This window comes from Brachionichthys hirsutus, chromosome 14 (genome assembly GCF_040956055.1).
Source record: "Brachionichthys hirsutus isolate HB-005 chromosome 14, CSIRO-AGI_Bhir_v1, whole genome shotgun sequence".
Classification (NCBI taxonomy): domain Eukaryota; kingdom Metazoa; phylum Chordata; class Actinopteri; order Lophiiformes; family Brachionichthyidae; genus Brachionichthys; species Brachionichthys hirsutus.
The window spans coordinates 5,183,426-5,200,722 of record NC_090910.1 but is presented as its reverse complement, the minus strand read 5'-3'; the positions used below and the strand labels follow the sequence as shown (position 1 = coordinate 5,200,722).

Below are 17,297 nucleotides of genomic sequence, written 5' to 3'. Positions count from 1 at the left end.
AATTACTCAACAATACAGTCAGCTTGATGTAAAGGTGATTGAGGTGGATAATCAATGTGTGTTATGCTTTTTTTAAATTTTATTAGAAGTTGTAATGCATTCTGTCTCATTTGCAATGACAACCATTCATACATCACATTTATGTGGCAGTGTCAGACACTGGAGGTAAGGTGGGCGAAGTGAAGTGCCCACAAACACACACGCACACCCACACAAATGCACTTTTAAATATGCAACCATATATATGCAGTTATATATATTTTTTATATTTCTGTTTGTTTCTTTTTTTATTTCAAGTAGGAGAAACACAGACATTATTATATGGCTGAGCCACAAAAACAAATAAGCAATGCTTGTCTAATATATATGGAAATAAGAACAAGCCCTTGAATTGAAAACTGAATCCTGTCACTCATTTAAGGTTGCAGTTACTGTTGTTTTGTATAGTTAGGTTAGCTTGAATAACAAACATTCTTGGTTGTATGTCTTGGCAGGTGTTTCCTGCATCCATTCCTTGAATTCAAGGAAATTACTGTCTTACAAAAGTGCAACACACACTTACTTTAGCCTCAAAGCATTGGAGATAATTGCCATACAGCACAAGACCCTGGGCAATCAAATTTGGGCAGATAGAGAAAAACAAAGCATTGCAAACAAATAAGAGCTTGAGCGTTGTGCCCTCAATATAAAATAATTTTGGGAGAAATAAATGGCTGAAATTTAGAGGTAGCCTGGTTTGTAGCCTTCGGGACAGGATGTATTTGAAATCAATTACGAGCTCGGTGGGATTATTGGCAGGGACGATCTAGCTGGAGCATGCGAGCAGAATTCCATTTCTCTGGAACTTCAATAAACCTAGCTGAAATGGAACAGTGTGCAGCAAAGCAAAGCAAAGCCACCTCTGGATCAATAAAAAGGAGCAGCAGAATTATCCCAATTGATCCCCGCGTTATGGGTGTGTATGGAATCCCGATCCAATGTTTTCCATCAGGATTCCTCAAATCCCTCAATGACTATGAGAGAGCAACAGAGTTTATGTGATTGAAATGAATACACCGCTAGCATCTATGTAAAAGAAGAAACAGATCGGAAAATGGTTCTAAGTAGAATTTAATTACCGGTAAACTAATTTTACTAATCACCTGCTTCCTATTAGCAATACTAATAAGATAATTGATTAGTCCTCAATGGCTCTTGCCCTTAGAATCTATGCTCACGGCATGCATATCTCTCTGCTTTCCACTCGCCACCTCTTCTTTATACTCTAAAAAGAATTTGATACGGCTTTGTCCACCAGCTTGAAATCAATGCCTGCTTGGATATATCAGCCACTGGAGCATATCCAGCCTGCACTGTGTATCCTGTGACAGCCGGTGAGCACAGATGTGTGTGTGGTGAAATATGCAGATGTGGCTATAAACAGGTGCTGCGCACTGGGAGCATGAGACATTATTTTTGGATCACATAAAGACCCAATGATGGGACGCTTCGGGAGATGCACGTGATTCCGCTGAATGACTGAGACATTTCACGAAGCATAAAAAGAAAATTCCAAATCTGTGCTTTCATAGCAGCTCCTACCAGAGGAAGCGTTACACCTGTTCCCCGTATATTGATGGTATTTCTTCTTATTGGTCGGTCATGCTTTTTTTAGATTGAGTCAGAGGCTAGTCACTCATTTTAATGTCAAGCCTGTTCGTCAAGCAGCCTGATTAGTTCTGTTTCTGTCCACATACAAAAGTATGTTTCTGCAAGCATATATGGATTTAAATGTTACTGTCCACACAGTGATTCTCCCAAATTCACAAACAGGTTCCGTAAAGCAAATACTTCCTTGTCACTGACGACACAACATTGTGAACATTGTGAATCGTCTTCGCGGTTCAAAGCCACTTTAGGCTGATGCCAAAATGCCAAACGAAGACTCGAGCTATCAGAAAGCCTCGTGTTGAGTGCAGAGATTTCTTTTAGAGACGCCGCCCACCTCCTCCTCACCATCCATTACCATTAGCAGTATGGTAGTTAGAGGAGCCAGAGGTGTGTGCGGCAGAGAAGTCTTGCCTTTACTGAGAGGTTTTTTATTCTGGAGGGGGGGGGGGGGGGGGGGGTAAGTGGTACATGAAAAGCTTGGAGGCTTAGCAGCACTTCCATAGTAATAAGCCATGGTGCATTCTGTTAAGGAAGTGGAGATACATCCTCGCCTGGCTAAAGGACATAGAATGAAGTCAGTTGGGTTCACTCTCCATTGGTATTTAATTGAAACATTTTTAGAAATACATTAAAATTAGGTTTGTTGCTGGTGCAGCAAGACACAATGCATCGTCTCCCTGAACTGTGTGACATTTTAGCAAATGCTAAGCTGAATAATTGCCTTGTTAGTGCAGTGTGGCCACTTCAGGTTGTCCTCTCGTTCCTCCACACTCTGAGTGAGAGGCGATCCAATTATCTTATTGAAAGGTACAACAGGTTCCATAATGTCTTCCTCACATGACCTGGAGTGTAGAGTTGACTCACACAGCTACCAGATTAACATTTCATTATGGAAATTATAGTTTATTGACTGGAGCTCATTGCTCCTCTGTCAGAACACAAGTTTTTTTCCACAGTGACATAACATAATATAGTACATAAACATAACAGCTATTATTTACATACCCATTTTAAAAGAATACGTACAATTTTCATGATTAGCTAGCTTCACAGGGTAACAAAGGTGCAAGAGAGTTTGCCTTGAAGATTAAAGACTTGAACTTTTAAAATCGACAAAAAAATCAGTTGGCACTGTCAGAGAAACGGACTGGCTACAAAAACATTGCTATATTATATGAAAGCACTGCAGACAAAATGTCGACATTTGTGCAGAACTATCAAAACTCTTCTACTAGTAGACCCAGCATGTCGCAAATAAGGCATGGCGATGAGCAGCAAATTAAAAGTGTAAAAATACACAAAACTTGTCTTCATGCTCAGGTCAGCCAAGAATCCAGAGCAACCAATCAGAAAGAGTTATCATAGTCCAAGGTCGTTAATTAGAACGTCCTGATAGCACAAATGATGGTGCTTTAGTATGCTTAAGAGTCATCGTCAGTTTTTATGACATGAAACAGGGTGACATTAAATATTACCTGGTGTCCATTATTCCAGGCATAAAGTGCTCGATCTCTGGCATTGTAGTCGAGCATGGAGATATGAAAGTACTGGTTGTGGAAAGGAATGTCTATGTACTCATAGGTGGAAGTCTTGGTGGAATAGGCGTAGTAAACCTTTGCTCCGGACAGGTGAGAGTTAGTGATATAAAGCGTGCCACAGATCATGAATGATTCCCCTGCATTCCTTTTGGAGTATTCTGTGTTCCATGTCTTCAGGACCTGCAGGGTGTCGGGGTCAATCTGGGAGATGACAACATTTCCAGCATTTTGATTTGTGGCGTAAACGACCCACATTCCCAGTTCGTCAGCCATGACATCCATGTCAGAGTAGCCCCCCCATGTGTATGGGTACATGTTGTGAAAGCCGGCAAACTCCAAAGCCCGCTGGGCCAGAACACTGCCCGTCTCAAAGCTGTACTTGACGATGATGTTACTCTGGTACTTGTTGTAGTACAGAGATCCATTGTAGACAATGTGATTTGTTCCCTCCCACTTAAACGGGAGACTGTAGGTTCTGGAAACCACTCCTGCTACGAAATCGTCCACTGTCTTGTACTCACGCACGATCTTGCTGTTGGTGTAGCTGTCCATGTACCAGACCTACAACAGGGAAGATGAGCAACCGGCACAGATGATGTATTATATTCATTATGCAAGTCTTGGAAAGCTCTCCCCTGCTCCATAACTCACCCTGTTGTTTCTTGTGGATGCTAGAGGATCAGTCATCCATGCCCCAAACCGGGTTCCAGATGTCTTTATTGTCACAGGTCCAGTGATTTTCATTAATTTCCCACACGCTGTTAATAAAGAAATGCAGCGATAAGATGTGCCTTGGTGGTTCTTGTTCCTAACTAGATTTCCCAAGCCAATTTCATGCCTGCATGTGCCATCAGAGAATGTGCACTTGGTGCATACTAAAAACAGCACTTTATTTATTTCAAAACATACTGGTGCAACTGACTTAATTTGTGATCTCTGGCTTTGAAACAAAACAATATCGGTTCAGACTATCTTCCATCTCAGTGATGAGTCACTGACAATTTATGACGCTATGCAAATACTATAAGGTGATACCAGTGTTCGACAGTATACAACATATTTACACATGTACTTACTTAGTTTGCCCATGCAGCTGCGAAGCCTACTGTCCAGACGCAGGACTCGCTGAAAGAGCTCATCATAGTCGTAGGCCCCGAGCTCCTCCTGGATGCCGGTCAGCACTGCAGACAGGTTCCGAATTTCCTCCTTGAACTGGGAAATGAGTGCAGCATCCATCTTGTACTGTTCCAGCACAGGGATCAATGGCTTCAGCTCATCCATTTTCTCCTTAAGCTCCTGCAGGAGTGATAACGACAGCAGCAGGAATGGAGAAGAAAGAGAAGTACAAGACAAGGAACAAACAAAATTACAGTTTGTTTCATACACAATCAGTATCTTAATTGTGACAGAAAAGCAAACCCAGCTTCAGTGCAGGTTTGTATTCTGAGGCTGGACTGCCAGTAGATGATAAGGAATAATGCATTATTTCCTTTTTTTCTTCTTAACATGCTAGGGTTTGATCCACAGTTATTCTTGCAAAATGAATCCGCACATGCCAAGTGCAGAATCAAAGCACGAAAGCACATCCCAGGTATGCAGGTAAAATATTTTGCAGTATATTAATTCTTTATTTCAGGCAAAAGGTCTACACACCAATAAAGAATGCACATGGTTCGGGTCTTAGACACGCTTTTCTCAAAACTTTGCTCCAGTCAATGGGACGAGACCCCATTTGCTGGTTGCCTATGGCTGCATGGAATGGAAACTTGGGAGTCCTGATGCTGACATATTAACCTCTGCCGAGGCGAGGCGGAGGTTATGTAATCGCTAGCGTTCATCTGTCTGTCTGTCCGTCCCGTTAGCAAGATAACTCAAAAGGTTCTGGAGGACTCTTGATGACATTTTCAGGAAATGTCGGGAATCTTACCAGGAACAGATGATAACATTTTGGTGATGATCCAGGAGAGATCCTGGATTATGGATTAGTTTGAAATTTTCAGTAACATTGCAGTCCATGGAACTTCAAAATTTGTTCCTCAATATCTCGGTTGATTATTGACCAATGTTTATGGAATTTGACACAGTCATGTAGGGCGGGGACCTCTATCTCACCACCGAATTTCATCTGGATCGGATCCAGAATAACGTTAGGAAAAAATATTACATTTCATTCATTCATTTTTCTGACAGCTTTGTCCGTTGCCGGGTCGCGGGTTGCGCTGGAGCTTATCCCAGCAGTTGACGGGCGAGAGGTGGGGCCCACCCTGGACAAGCTGCAAGTTCATCGCAGGGCCACGCAAAGGCAGACAATCATGCACACCTGTGTGCAATTTAGCATAACCAGTCACCTAATTTGCATGTTTTTGGTGGTGGTAGGAAGCTGGAGAACCTGGAGAGAACCGACACAGACACGGGGAGAACATACAAACTCCTCACAGAAAGGCTGCAAGCCAGATTCAAACCTGTGAACTTCTTGCTGTGAGGCAACCGCGTTTAACACTGGGCCTCCGTGCAGCCAAATATTACATTTTAACATTGAAAAGCCCATTTATGGATCGAAAAATCTGTTAAAAATTCACACCGACTCGGATTCACCTTTACATTTCATGGTTGGTGTACAAAGACACCAAGACAAATTTGTGTTTGTGTTTTCTTTGTATTTTCTTTTGCTTTCATGCCCTGCCTTAATGTGTTGCATTATAATCTATGTTCTGTGTCTGACCTCTTTTCCCTCTCGTTGTCACACCTGCTCTGATTGTCACACCTGCTCCTCATTCCCTTCGTCACCCCCGCTACTTATCCCTCCCTCTGTCTTCAGTCCTCTGCCAGTTCATCGAACCCCACAGTCACATTTAGATCACCACCATTAGGGCCAGTATGAACCGTGAAAACCTAAACTTCACTTCACTGAATTGCATGACATTTGAGAAGGAATGGCTACATGAATGTATTTCAGGTTTACAGAAAAATAAAAATCATTTACCATTGTGTTAAATTAGAATATGATTTAACAATGGTCAAGATTACCTGGAAATTTCTGGCCATGATGGATTTCCTATCATCATCAATCTGCCTGAACTTGGTCCTCAGGCCCTTCATCTGGTTCTCCATCTTCATGACATATTGGAAATCCCTCTGAGTTCTCAGGTTCAGCACCTCAATGGACTGGGACATGTTCTGCACCTAGAATAAAGCAATGCCTAATTAACAAGAGGAGCACTCAGAGTGCAGATCTTGGTCAAGTCCAAATCCTCTAAGAGAGAGGGAGAGAGAGAGAGAGGACAAAATAGGCTGCTGAGCAAGATACTGACTGAAGAGCTACTATATAAAGCTATACATGCTAATGCTAGCGATATGGACATCAGTGTTGAGGGCCACAGGTCCAGGTTCTGCAGCGCCACGGACAGAAGGACCTGCAGACAGAGACAGAAAGAAGGAACAACCAGAGGGAGAGAGAGCACAAGACTACGGGGAAGAGAGAGGGATTACTGAATAATCAGATAGAGAAGGAGGAGCTCAGTGTGTCTTAGGAGGTTATGCCACCAGTCTTGGGCTATGACAGCATATTGATTATTGTATTGATTAACTATAAGCTTTGTTAAAAAGGAAAGTCTTTAGTCTACTCTTGAACATAGAGATGGTGACTGTCTCACGAACCAATCGGGGAGCTGATTCCACAATAAAGGCGCCTGATACCTGAGAGCCCCCCCCACACACACACAATCTCCTCTTGGACATTTTTTGGAACCAAGAGCAGGCCAGCATTTTGGGACTGCAGGGTTCTAGTGGGGCAATAATGAGCTCTGTAAGGTAAGGGGGGGCCTTACGGTGCAGAGTGATGCTGAATGTGGAAAGGAAGTGAAGAATCGTGTGCAGGCAGGCTGGAACGGGTGGAGGAAAGTCAGGTGTGCTCTCTGATAGGAGAGTGTCAGCGAGGATGAAGGGAAAGGTCTACAAGACAGTGGGGAGGACAGCCATGATGGACGGCTTAGAGACGGTGTCTTTGAGGAAACGTTATTTGCACATATTAGGAGTAAGGAGTATCACTCTGCTCACAACAAAGTGAAGATTGTGGAGCGTTGTTCTCTCTCGCCACGGTTAACAGGGAAAGTGTGTTTGCTTGTTTGTGCTGCATGCTGCATTGGGGCGGTAAAAAGAAATCCATAACTAAGATCTTACCTTCTCCAGTAGCTGGCGAAGCTGTCTGCTTTTGGCATCTCTGGAGCAGAGACTCTGTTCTGGTGCCACCACTGTGCAGATACAGCGCCCATCAGCATCCTGGGCTGAGCTGTACACCTGCCAGCCCTCCTTTGGACCAATAGTCTGCAAGTGGAAATGCATAATTTAATATATTAAGGCAACTGATTTCATGTCAGTGGGACATTGGTTCATCACTTCAAAGCATAGGCTCATCCTTGTACCACTTTGTTTTTTTGTTTGTTGGACTTCTTCTTCGCGCTCATGCCGTTCCTCCAGCATCACGACCACGCCTCTGGTAACATCCCACCAGGCCTCTCTGCTCTTGGCATGTTTTCTCGCATGATGGAGGGGAGTCAATCCTTCATGATGGATGATTGAGAGGTCAAATCAATGCAGTCAATCCAATGCTGGCTCGAACGACCTCTGGGTCTCTTCCAACAAAGCGTTTTTGGGATAAGGTCAATCAGTTTTCATGGCGAGGAGCTGGCTGGCATTCTGATAATGTGACCAAACTATTGGAACCTTCTTTTTGCAAGAAGGGCGGAAGCAAGAGGTTGTTATGGGAAATATAGTTTCGGTTTTCGAACAGAATTACGGAATGAATTGTCGAGAACCGATGTTCCACTGTATATATATTGTGTGTGTATATATAATAACTTGTTAATAACTTACAGCAGAGAAATAAAAGAATCATGTCTAATCTTTTATGGTGTCACAATATTTTACTGATGAGAGTGTTTTGCTGATAAGGCAAAGACAGATTTTTCTATATTTTACATCTCTCATCATTTGATAGAAGATCAGGCTTCAAGGCTATAATGGTTTCAGAGACCTGCGCACCAAAGTCTAGTCATTAATCATCCTCACAAAAGAGCATGCCAGGGCTCACTGCTCTCCCCAGCCGCACAGCAGAGGTTTTCTATACAAAGGCAAAATCAAACACACATGCAATATGTACTGCGTGCACACGAGCGCCCGCACACACACACACACACACACACACAATATGTTTGCCAAGACAAATTCATGTATCCTCTGTAGTTCTTAGTCTTGATCTTTGCCAAGGTTTTTTTTTTATATACATCAATGGCAAAATTTTGAGTATAAAATATTTTGTGCCAGTATTCAATACATTTATATATATAAACAGATTTACTTCACATTTTTGCCAAAAGCAGATATTGACACATTTTTTTAAAACTGCAGCAATGCCACTCTGAATCTCCACAAACATGCCCTAACTCTTTTAAAACAAAAAAAATACTAATCTCATAATAAATTATGCACACCTGCCTTGGTTTAGGGCATATTATCCTTTGTATTTCTGGATTATTTGCTCTCTATCCGTATCAAACTGGAGCAAACAAAGAAGCAGACTCAGAAGCAGAACAGGGTTTAGTGTACAAAACACCAGTCCAGAAACACAAACATCAGTATCCTAGGGGGTTAGCCGAAAACAGCGACAAGCTGTAAATCTGGTGACGTGTACTCACTAAAAAACACAAAGGGCAGCACACGGCTTAAATACACAAGGCATTAAAGTGATACCTATCAGGGTGGGGCAGGTAATCTCACAAGAGGAGAAACGCATGGGGGCAAAAAGCAATGTGTCTGAAACGAGAGATGAGCGTGATTACCAAAATAAAAGAGGAAACGCTGACATGAACTGAAAACAAACACGACCATAATGAAGCCTCAAGGTGTGACAATCAGTACCCTACTGATTGAATGAACAACCAACCATAGGTTTAGCACATTTAACTTTTAAAGGTAGAAGTGTATTATCTAGTAGATGCAGAAAAGTACAAAAAACCTGTAAAATACAACTCTAAAAACGTCACCACAATAACAGACTGCAACACTTCTATTGCATTATATCAATCTAGCTTTGGATTTGATCTATAACAAAACTTCATTTTTCAATGGTATAAAAAGTAAGACTTCATGAGTACCGGTAATAACTTATATTACTGTACCTCTAAAAATTGTTTGTTTACCTGGTTTATTACTTGACTGTCATTCTGTCTATTGAATAAAAACAGCAAGTCTGTATCTCCGTCAATGCATTTCTGTAAATATTAGAGGTTCTCATCATAAAAATAATCTTAAACAATTAGAAAGTTATTTCTTACTAATTTTGTTTTCTCGTGATAACCATTTTCAACATTTTTTAGAATGTCATTCCAATTATTATAATGTATAATATTTATAATAAATGTATGCTTGACAAAAACAAACTACTACCGGTAATATACTGACACAAAAATATCATGATTTAAGTCCTGCAAAATAACCAGACCATTTTTCCTTCCTCTGTACAAAAGTCTCCTCCAAGATTGTTTTTGTTTTTAGCATCTTGTGCAACAGTTTTATGGCATCAACCCAACATCAGTGGTGGCCTGTTAAATACAATTTAGTGAATCAAGGATTATCTGACAGTCCCGTGGCCACTAATAATGAATGATTGTGACTTAATTACTTTTTATAGCTGCACAAGGTCAGCCTCACTTCTTGTGCTGAGGAATACAGGACTTTTATGAGGGACCTGGTTGAACTCTGAATTAGTTTCATGCTTCAGTGAAGCCAGGGCTGACGACTGCAGTACTTTATATCTGGCGTCTGGTCAGTGGAGTAGGGCTTATACAGATGACACAAAAGGACTGGAGGTATTGTTAATGTGAAGTGACATAAAATGCTTGATTTTATTCATATCATTTCGTTGCCAGTCACAACTTTATTCATCTATTTATTCAACCATATTTCTGTTGTTTTTATTGCTTAGCATAATGTTGCAAAAGGTTACCCTTGTTATGATGCGCTTTATAAAATCTAGCATTTATTGGTTTATATGAAGCTCCCCTTGCTTGCTGTTAAATCCAGCATAGCCTCGAGCTGCTTGGTTCTACAGTGTCAACGTCACCACTTTGGTTCAGACACAATATCACAGATAAAATTAACTGACTGTCAACCACAAAATGAAATGAAGGCTTTGGTCATTCCTGATCTACCATAAAGAGGCACCAGTGGGTCAAAGTCGTTCACAATATTGCATGACATTATGAGTATACACCTGAATAACACAATTGTAGGTGCTCATGATACCTGTGCCTCAATTCCAAATAACTTTTGCATAAAGAACAGTGAATAATTTCTTTTTTTTTTAAACTTTCAATTTAATTTGGTAAAGGTACTGAAAAGTTCTTTTGGACTAGCTTATCTAAGTGATATGACAGCTAAAATTATACAGGATAATTAGGGCATCATGAAAACAGTAGGATCTTCAACATACCTATTAACATGAATGGAAGTATTGCGATTGAACGTGACTTTCAATGGAAACAAGACCACAAGGGCTTTTTTGAAATGCTCCCCTTAGACAGGATGTTTGACTGTATTTGTACTGTAATACATGCTACTGTGTGACTGTACTTGTACGCTAACATTCTATCTAATAAATATATTCATCATCATCATCACTGTCTTTATCCATACAGTATGGTGTGGTGAATAACTAGCCCTAACCCTCTACACACCTCTGGAACTAAATGCTTCCATTCACATGACGAGTGTATTGAATGAGCAAAAGGTGCATGAATCAAATTCCGTATTGGTGGTATCATATCTCTGCGGAGGTTCATAGATCAGTTTGTGTGTGCGTGTTTACTGTCGGAAAATTGAGTTACGAATTGTTAGATGGTGTCCTATAAAAACACAAGTCGTGTCAAGAGGTCACCGGGCATAAACTTTAATGGTAGTGAATCCCTCCCTGTGGAAGATAGGCTTCACGCTCCTCACAGTAGACGGGTATCCTGTCAATTACACGCCTCATTAAACCTTTTCCTTTTTATTCTGCCATCAAAGTGCATTTTGTTTTGACTACTTTATACTTTCCATTAACTTTGTCCTCATCAACCTTTTGTGTGATTGAGGGACAGATGTAGGGGATTGATGAGTGAGTCCGAGTGAATGGATCGGTTAATACGGATGATTTGGTTAAAACTCACTTGGTAAATTATGTCAGCTGGTGATTGTCATCAGATCCCAATCACTTCCTTAACCCTGATCCATGTGTGTTCCTTCATGATTACAGGTTGAAGAATAAGAAGAATATTTCCGAGTGGATTTGTTTTAGCCATGAGATTATTTGGCCATACAGTGAAGCTGACTACGAATCGAATCTCCACTCCACTGTGGCCTTAATCTTGTGATGCAATTTATTTTGCCAGTCTCATGATGATGGCTGATTCCATTTCCAGAGCTGCAGTGACGTGAGTTTGGCAATGTGAGGAACTCCCAAAAGGGATACACAGATGTATCCCTTTTCGGTGCCGAAAAGTTAAGATCATCGATGGCAACAACAAATCTCTCATACGGTCTAGATATCTAAGGCAAGAGGGAAGCAACTCCCTCCCTCCAGTTGTATTGGTATTGTTAAATGTCGATGATTTATGTACGGACTTTCAATGGAAACAAGACCGCAAGGGCTTTTTTGAAATGCTCCTCTTAGACAGGATGTTTGACTGTACTTGTACTGTAATACATGCTACTGTTTGGCTGTACTTGTACTCTAACATTCTTTGTAATAAATATATTCATCATCATCCACAGCTCCAGCTAAAGTTGGAAAGAGGAACCAAATGGAAACTGATAAGTTGCCGTTGTCATGGCGTGCTTGCTATGAAATAAGGTTAATTATTTGTTGGTCTTCAGCCACACCTACTACAAACCCAGCAGAACAATGTTAGGTAAGGTGATAGACTGGACACATCAATAACTCAAAGGTTATGCATTCTGTTACTGCTCTATCATTATATGTGTGTATTATAACACAATGGCCCCAAATTTTCTCCTTTTAGAAGACCCCTGAAATCACGTAGATTTGCCCAGAAACCCACAGTTGCCACAATTTAGTAATATATTTCCCCTTCGTATAAGAATTTTGCTTATAGAAGATTAATTAAAATCAAGGATAGAATAAAAATGAAAATAAATGTTTCCCATTTACTAGGATTTCAGGGACCCCTGAAACCCCCAAGTTAATTGAAGCCCCGATGATGCATTGAGAAACAAATCCATGCCAGTAAAGCTAAATCTCATATCATAGCAATGCTGTGGTCCTGCCTGCCACAACACAGAGACCTAAACAGATGCCATCTATCCAGCCATCTATCAACCTGTCTAAACAAAAAGCACCTCTGCGGCATTGGAAAGAAGTGAAGTGGGAATGCGCGTGTCACTACTGTAACTGTAACGGATGATCATCCTGCTTAAACGAGTTTACATTTTTAGCTCGGATACCAGAGGAAGATGAACTTGCATGGGCAGACGGCCCTGTAACCCGACTAATGCAGACATCTAAGACAGAAATGACAAATGGCAACAGCGCGACAGCAACAGCAGCAGCGGCTGCAGCGGCAATCCTGAGACCAGAAAGGCTCCAGTAAAACAGTAAAAAGATGCTGCATGCCTCAAATGGGCAACGGGGAGGGAAAGTATTCACGAAAAACAGTCATCTTTTCACTCAGATGTGACTGTGATGAAAGATGTGTGATTAATTTCTGACAGACAAGCCTTTTTGACTCCATTGAGGAAGAGATTGAATAGATAATGCTGCAGGAACTCTGCGTATCTTGTCCCAGACAGGCTTACAAATGAATTTAGGCATTATCTTGTTCACAACCCACTGTGCTTCTTCTCTGGGCTGTGCTTCAATGCCTTTTTGAATGAACAAGACAACATAAGCACAATGAGGGATGATAATGAAATAGCAATCAAGCATTATCAGCCAACTAAAGTCAGTGGCTGGCTCCAGGCCACTCTGAGTGACACGTGCGTCAAATGGCAGAATGCAAAGTAGCTATGCTGCAAATAGAATAAATCCTTGCAGCTAAATCTGGGACAAAAAGGAACAGTGTGTTCATGAAGTCAGACTCTACAGGTAGTCGTTGACTTGCGACCTCGCTGGTCTGTTGTTTTTCCGTCTGTTTACGACATACCAGAAAGTGAGCGAGCAAATCGAGTGCGCGGCAGTTTCTGCGGTCTCACCCAAGATGTCTACCGAGAAGACATTGTCTCTTTCTACTCCTCAATTACCGTATCATGACGCAGCATAATATACTTACGGTAATTTAGCATGGTTCGACTTGTCGACAAGTCGGCTTAGGACAAAACCCTCGGAACCAAATGTGGGTGGAAGTCGACGACCCCCTGTAAATGGAAGCTTTACATATTATGTTGGAACGCAGCCTACCTCAACATAAAACCCATTAACTCATTGAGTGCCAGCCATTTTCAACTCGGCTATATGCTGAGTGCCCCAGTTTTCACTCATGTTGCCCGATGTTCCAAGCTGCTTATGCTGCAATCAGAGCACTTACATGAGGAAAAGGGGGAGAGGGTAGAAACTATGCCCCTGGTAGTTTCAACCTCACGTCTCAAATCCTGTAATTATCCTTATAATTATTTTAACATAAGATGCGCTTGACATAAAGAGTGAAAAATTGCTTAAAATTGATAATCATTATATTTGGAGCTACTACAAATTGAAGCATTTTATAATTATTTCTACTTGGTTAGGCCCGCCATTTCTTAGCTCTTTAAGATGAAAACATAATTATATCAGCCACATACAATAAGGAAGCTGTAATGGGATTTCAAAGAAAACAAACAAAACATCTGGAAGAAAAATCCTTCAGCTCCATTTCTAATTTCAAACAACATTGTATGTTTCCATTGTGATCAACAGCATGTCGTATCAGTGAGAGGGCAGAACATTGTCCCAGAAGGATTTAGCAAAACGTTGCAGTTGTGAGCTCATTTCATATTTTTCAAGTGTGATCTATTCACACGCGATCAAAACTCCTTTCAACCTTTTCACAGAAGGTAAGGCTAAACCGAAATCTTAAAGTCACATTTGCATCACAAGTAGATTATAAATGTTTAGTGTGACTGCATCTATCTGGGTGTGCATTTGCTTGCATGCAACATTCTCATGCAGACACCTAATGCACTTGCAATTCTAAAAAAACAACAACTATTAGTAGCATCCAAAGTATGGCATCTCATTTGTACACTATAGGGACATCTAAGGTGAAAAATCTTAACTTTCTGCATTTTGATGCCACTCATTCATGCACCTTTCCACATATTATCTACAAGAGGAGCATCCTAGAGAGACGTTTACTATGTTAATGAATGTCAACCTCATCAGATGATCCCCTGTAAGATCCCCTGCATCGAGGCTGCTTTCATGCAAATTGGATTTAAAGTGTCCCTTAATGTCACAAACCTCTAATGCAGACACTTTCACCGCTCAAGAACTAATGTAATGGGCAGAATTTACCTGAATAATACCCCTCCAAACATTTCTACCCATTCAGGAAGGACTATCTGACCAAATTCTGTCACAGATGCACACATTTTATTTGTATTTTTAAAGGGGTCCTGTTGTTTCCCTTTGCTACTCTTACTGTATGAAGAAAAATATCTTTTGTGTTTTTCACTCACAATTTTATGATGAATAAGTTTGAAAGGAATGTTTGCATCTCTAAAAAAGCAAATGTTCCATTGGGAAACTTAAATGTGTTCCACATGGGTTGACATGGATGCATCCATTGATTAATCATCAACGGCATGTGTGATGAATATACAAATACATACAGAAAAAGATGCCATAATATCACATTTTGTGCAGTGTCAGTTCACGAATGAGGGAAATTGCTCTCATTGGCTTCAGGTCGTTTCTGCCACGAGAAGGGAGCTGTATCATAAAGATAAATTTGTCATGTTTTCATCATGAGAAAGGAAGCAGAGAGGTAACTTTTTCATGTTTTCTCCACTGGAGCAGCAACATAGAGGGTACTTGAAAAGTCTCTCTACTGTCACAGCATTACCGAGGGTAATGTATCTTATTTTCTCTACTTGTGTTGCATGACAGAGGGTAATTTATCCTGTTTTCTCCTCCAATGGAGAGGACGCATAAAAGGTACATTAACATGTTTCAGCAAGTGGAAGGGCACCATGGGAGGTAATTTAGCATGTTTTCAATACTGAAGTGCCATCATAGAGGGTAATTTATGATATTTTCTCCACTGGAGAGAGAAAATGGTAATCTGCCATGCTATCTCCACTCAAATTCATGGAGTGATACCATCTTTTCTTCTTCGATTGGAAGTGTGCATACTTAAAATCAGCATTGTTCAAGGTAAAATAAAAAGTAAACCAATTTAGTCACTAACTTTGACAATGTTGGAAAGAAAACAGTTGAATTTAAAGTGGTCAGTTGAATTCCGACATGGTTCTGACATCAGTCTCTCTTGCCCGTCCAAATGCTATGTCCTGTAGGTGTAGCATATGATGTGTAATGATAGAACATAAATTCTAGTCATCATTTTGATCATGATGAGAGTAGCACAGTGCAATTATCTGGCTGGCATAGACAATAAGGGAAAACTACACAGTGCAAATATTTGATTTTCTCTCGAAGGCTCATTGGGGATTCACTGTGTACACTGCAGAGGTAATATCTGCCGAACAGAATACCACACCACGACAAAGGGAAAATCTATAAAATTAAGGACTGTCTTTGGCCACTTTATCCTGAGTAGATCTGGACTGTAACGAATCATTTTAAAGTTATGAACTGAAACATATGGGAAAAATAAATCATAAAATAAGGTCAGACTGACGCATAAACCTGAAAGCCAAAAGGTAGAGACAGCCAACTCATACTAAGATGAACAAAGCCATGTGCACAAAGCCTGACTGGCTGTGAGTGACAGCTTAATAATTTCCAGCTTAGTGCAATACGGTTCGCCTTTCCATATCATTCTGAAACACTGATGCAATTTGCATGCAGCTCTTGCTCCAGCAATATCTCATATTCCTCAATGACAATGGTTTATTCATTAATTTAATCAGAAACGGATGACAGCCCGAACCCGATGTGGTAAACAGAGGTGACGGCGCAAAATCATATATCGAAAATATCAAGAAACTGAGCTGTCTGTGAACATTATGAGGAACACCTGCAGACCACGCATGCGTAGTCCTACCATCTTGCTTTAATTGTGGATTAATCTATAATTATTTCTAACTGGAGAGCTCAACATAAAGGGCATTTCAAATGGCAAAAAGAAAAGCAACAAATTGCTTTTTTTGTACAACAAAGACATTTGAAACTAGCTTGCCCTCGTGATCAGACATATAGGATTCCTGCATGATAAATACTTCAATTTAACAAATGCATAAATGCATTTTCTGGGTTAACAGATTAACAACCTGATTGTTTGACAAGGACAGAATAAGGGATTCCAGCTCCATATCATGGCTGCCATTGAATGCGCTCTCATCCCCATCCTTAGGCTCTCCTCTAAAAGCATGCATATGAAATCATGGCCATCATTTTTGTTGGATTGCTGCATTGCCAGAGTTTGTGTGGTGATCTTTCAGCACTCAGCCTTTATGATGATGAATGATGAATATATTTATTAGATGGAATGTTAGCGTACAAGTACAGTCACACAGTAGCATGTATTACAGTACAAATAACGTCAAACATCCTGTCTAAGAGGAGCATTTCAAAAAAGCCCTTGCGGGCTTGTTTCCGTTGAAAGTCCTTCGTACATAAATCATCCACAAATAACAATACAAATAAAAATAAAACCAATATTAAATTACGCAATTGATGCAACGTAACATTAGAAAGACAAAAATAAAATGTTATTACACCGCCAGTGCAAACTAACACTCTCTGTACCACATTGATTTAGCCATTAAACACCATTCAAGTTGTCAGCTTTTGATGCCTACATTACAGCTTTCACAGTGCACAGCCAGGTGCAATTCAATTTTCCACAAATTTACTCAATGTAAAGCGCATAGATAGTCTCAATATTGACAGAAACGGGA

The 17,297-nt window shown here is 40.6% G+C and overlaps 1 protein-coding gene across 2 annotated transcripts; it reads right to left on the bottom strand.

Annotated features, from left to right (window-relative positions):
- Positions 1–3,071: 3,071 nt before the first annotated feature.
- Positions 3,072–12,024, bottom strand: olfm3a (olfactomedin 3a). 2 transcript variants are annotated; one of them, XM_068747735.1, is made up of 6 exons: positions 12,004–12,024; positions 7,368–7,511; positions 6,216–6,371; positions 4,265–4,484; positions 3,840–3,946; positions 3,072–3,749 (listed from the first exon to the last, which is right to left on the bottom strand). In XM_068747735.1, exons 3-6 carry the CDS (start codon positions 6,360–6,362, stop codon positions 3,072–3,074), a joined length of 1,152 nt encoding a protein of 383 aa, XP_068603836.1. In that variant the 5' UTR covers positions 6,363–6,371; positions 7,368–7,511; positions 12,004–12,024. The 2 variants fall into 2 exon arrangements, with proteins under 2 accessions (XP_068603836.1, XP_068603835.1); XM_068747734.1 differs by lacking the exon at positions 12,004–12,024 and having other exon boundaries at positions 7,368–7,572.
- Positions 12,025–17,297: the final 5,273 nt, after the last annotated feature.

What these genes read in the sequence shown, in the direction of transcription:
- olfm3a (XM_068747734.1), bottom strand. Translation starts at nt 7,529, where the DNA reads ATGCATTTCCACTTGCAGACTATTGGTCCAAAGGAGGGCTGGCAGGTG. An exon ending in TTCGCCAGCTACTGGAGAAG is followed by an intron (nt 6,372 to 7,367) that starts GTAAGATCTTAG and finishes GCTTTATTCTAG; the next exon opens with GTGCAGAACATGTCCCAGTC. An exon ending in TCATGGCCAGAAATTTCCAG is followed by an intron (nt 4,485 to 6,215) that starts GTAATCTTGACC and finishes TCACTCCTGCAG; the next exon opens with GAGCTTAAGGAGAAAATGGA.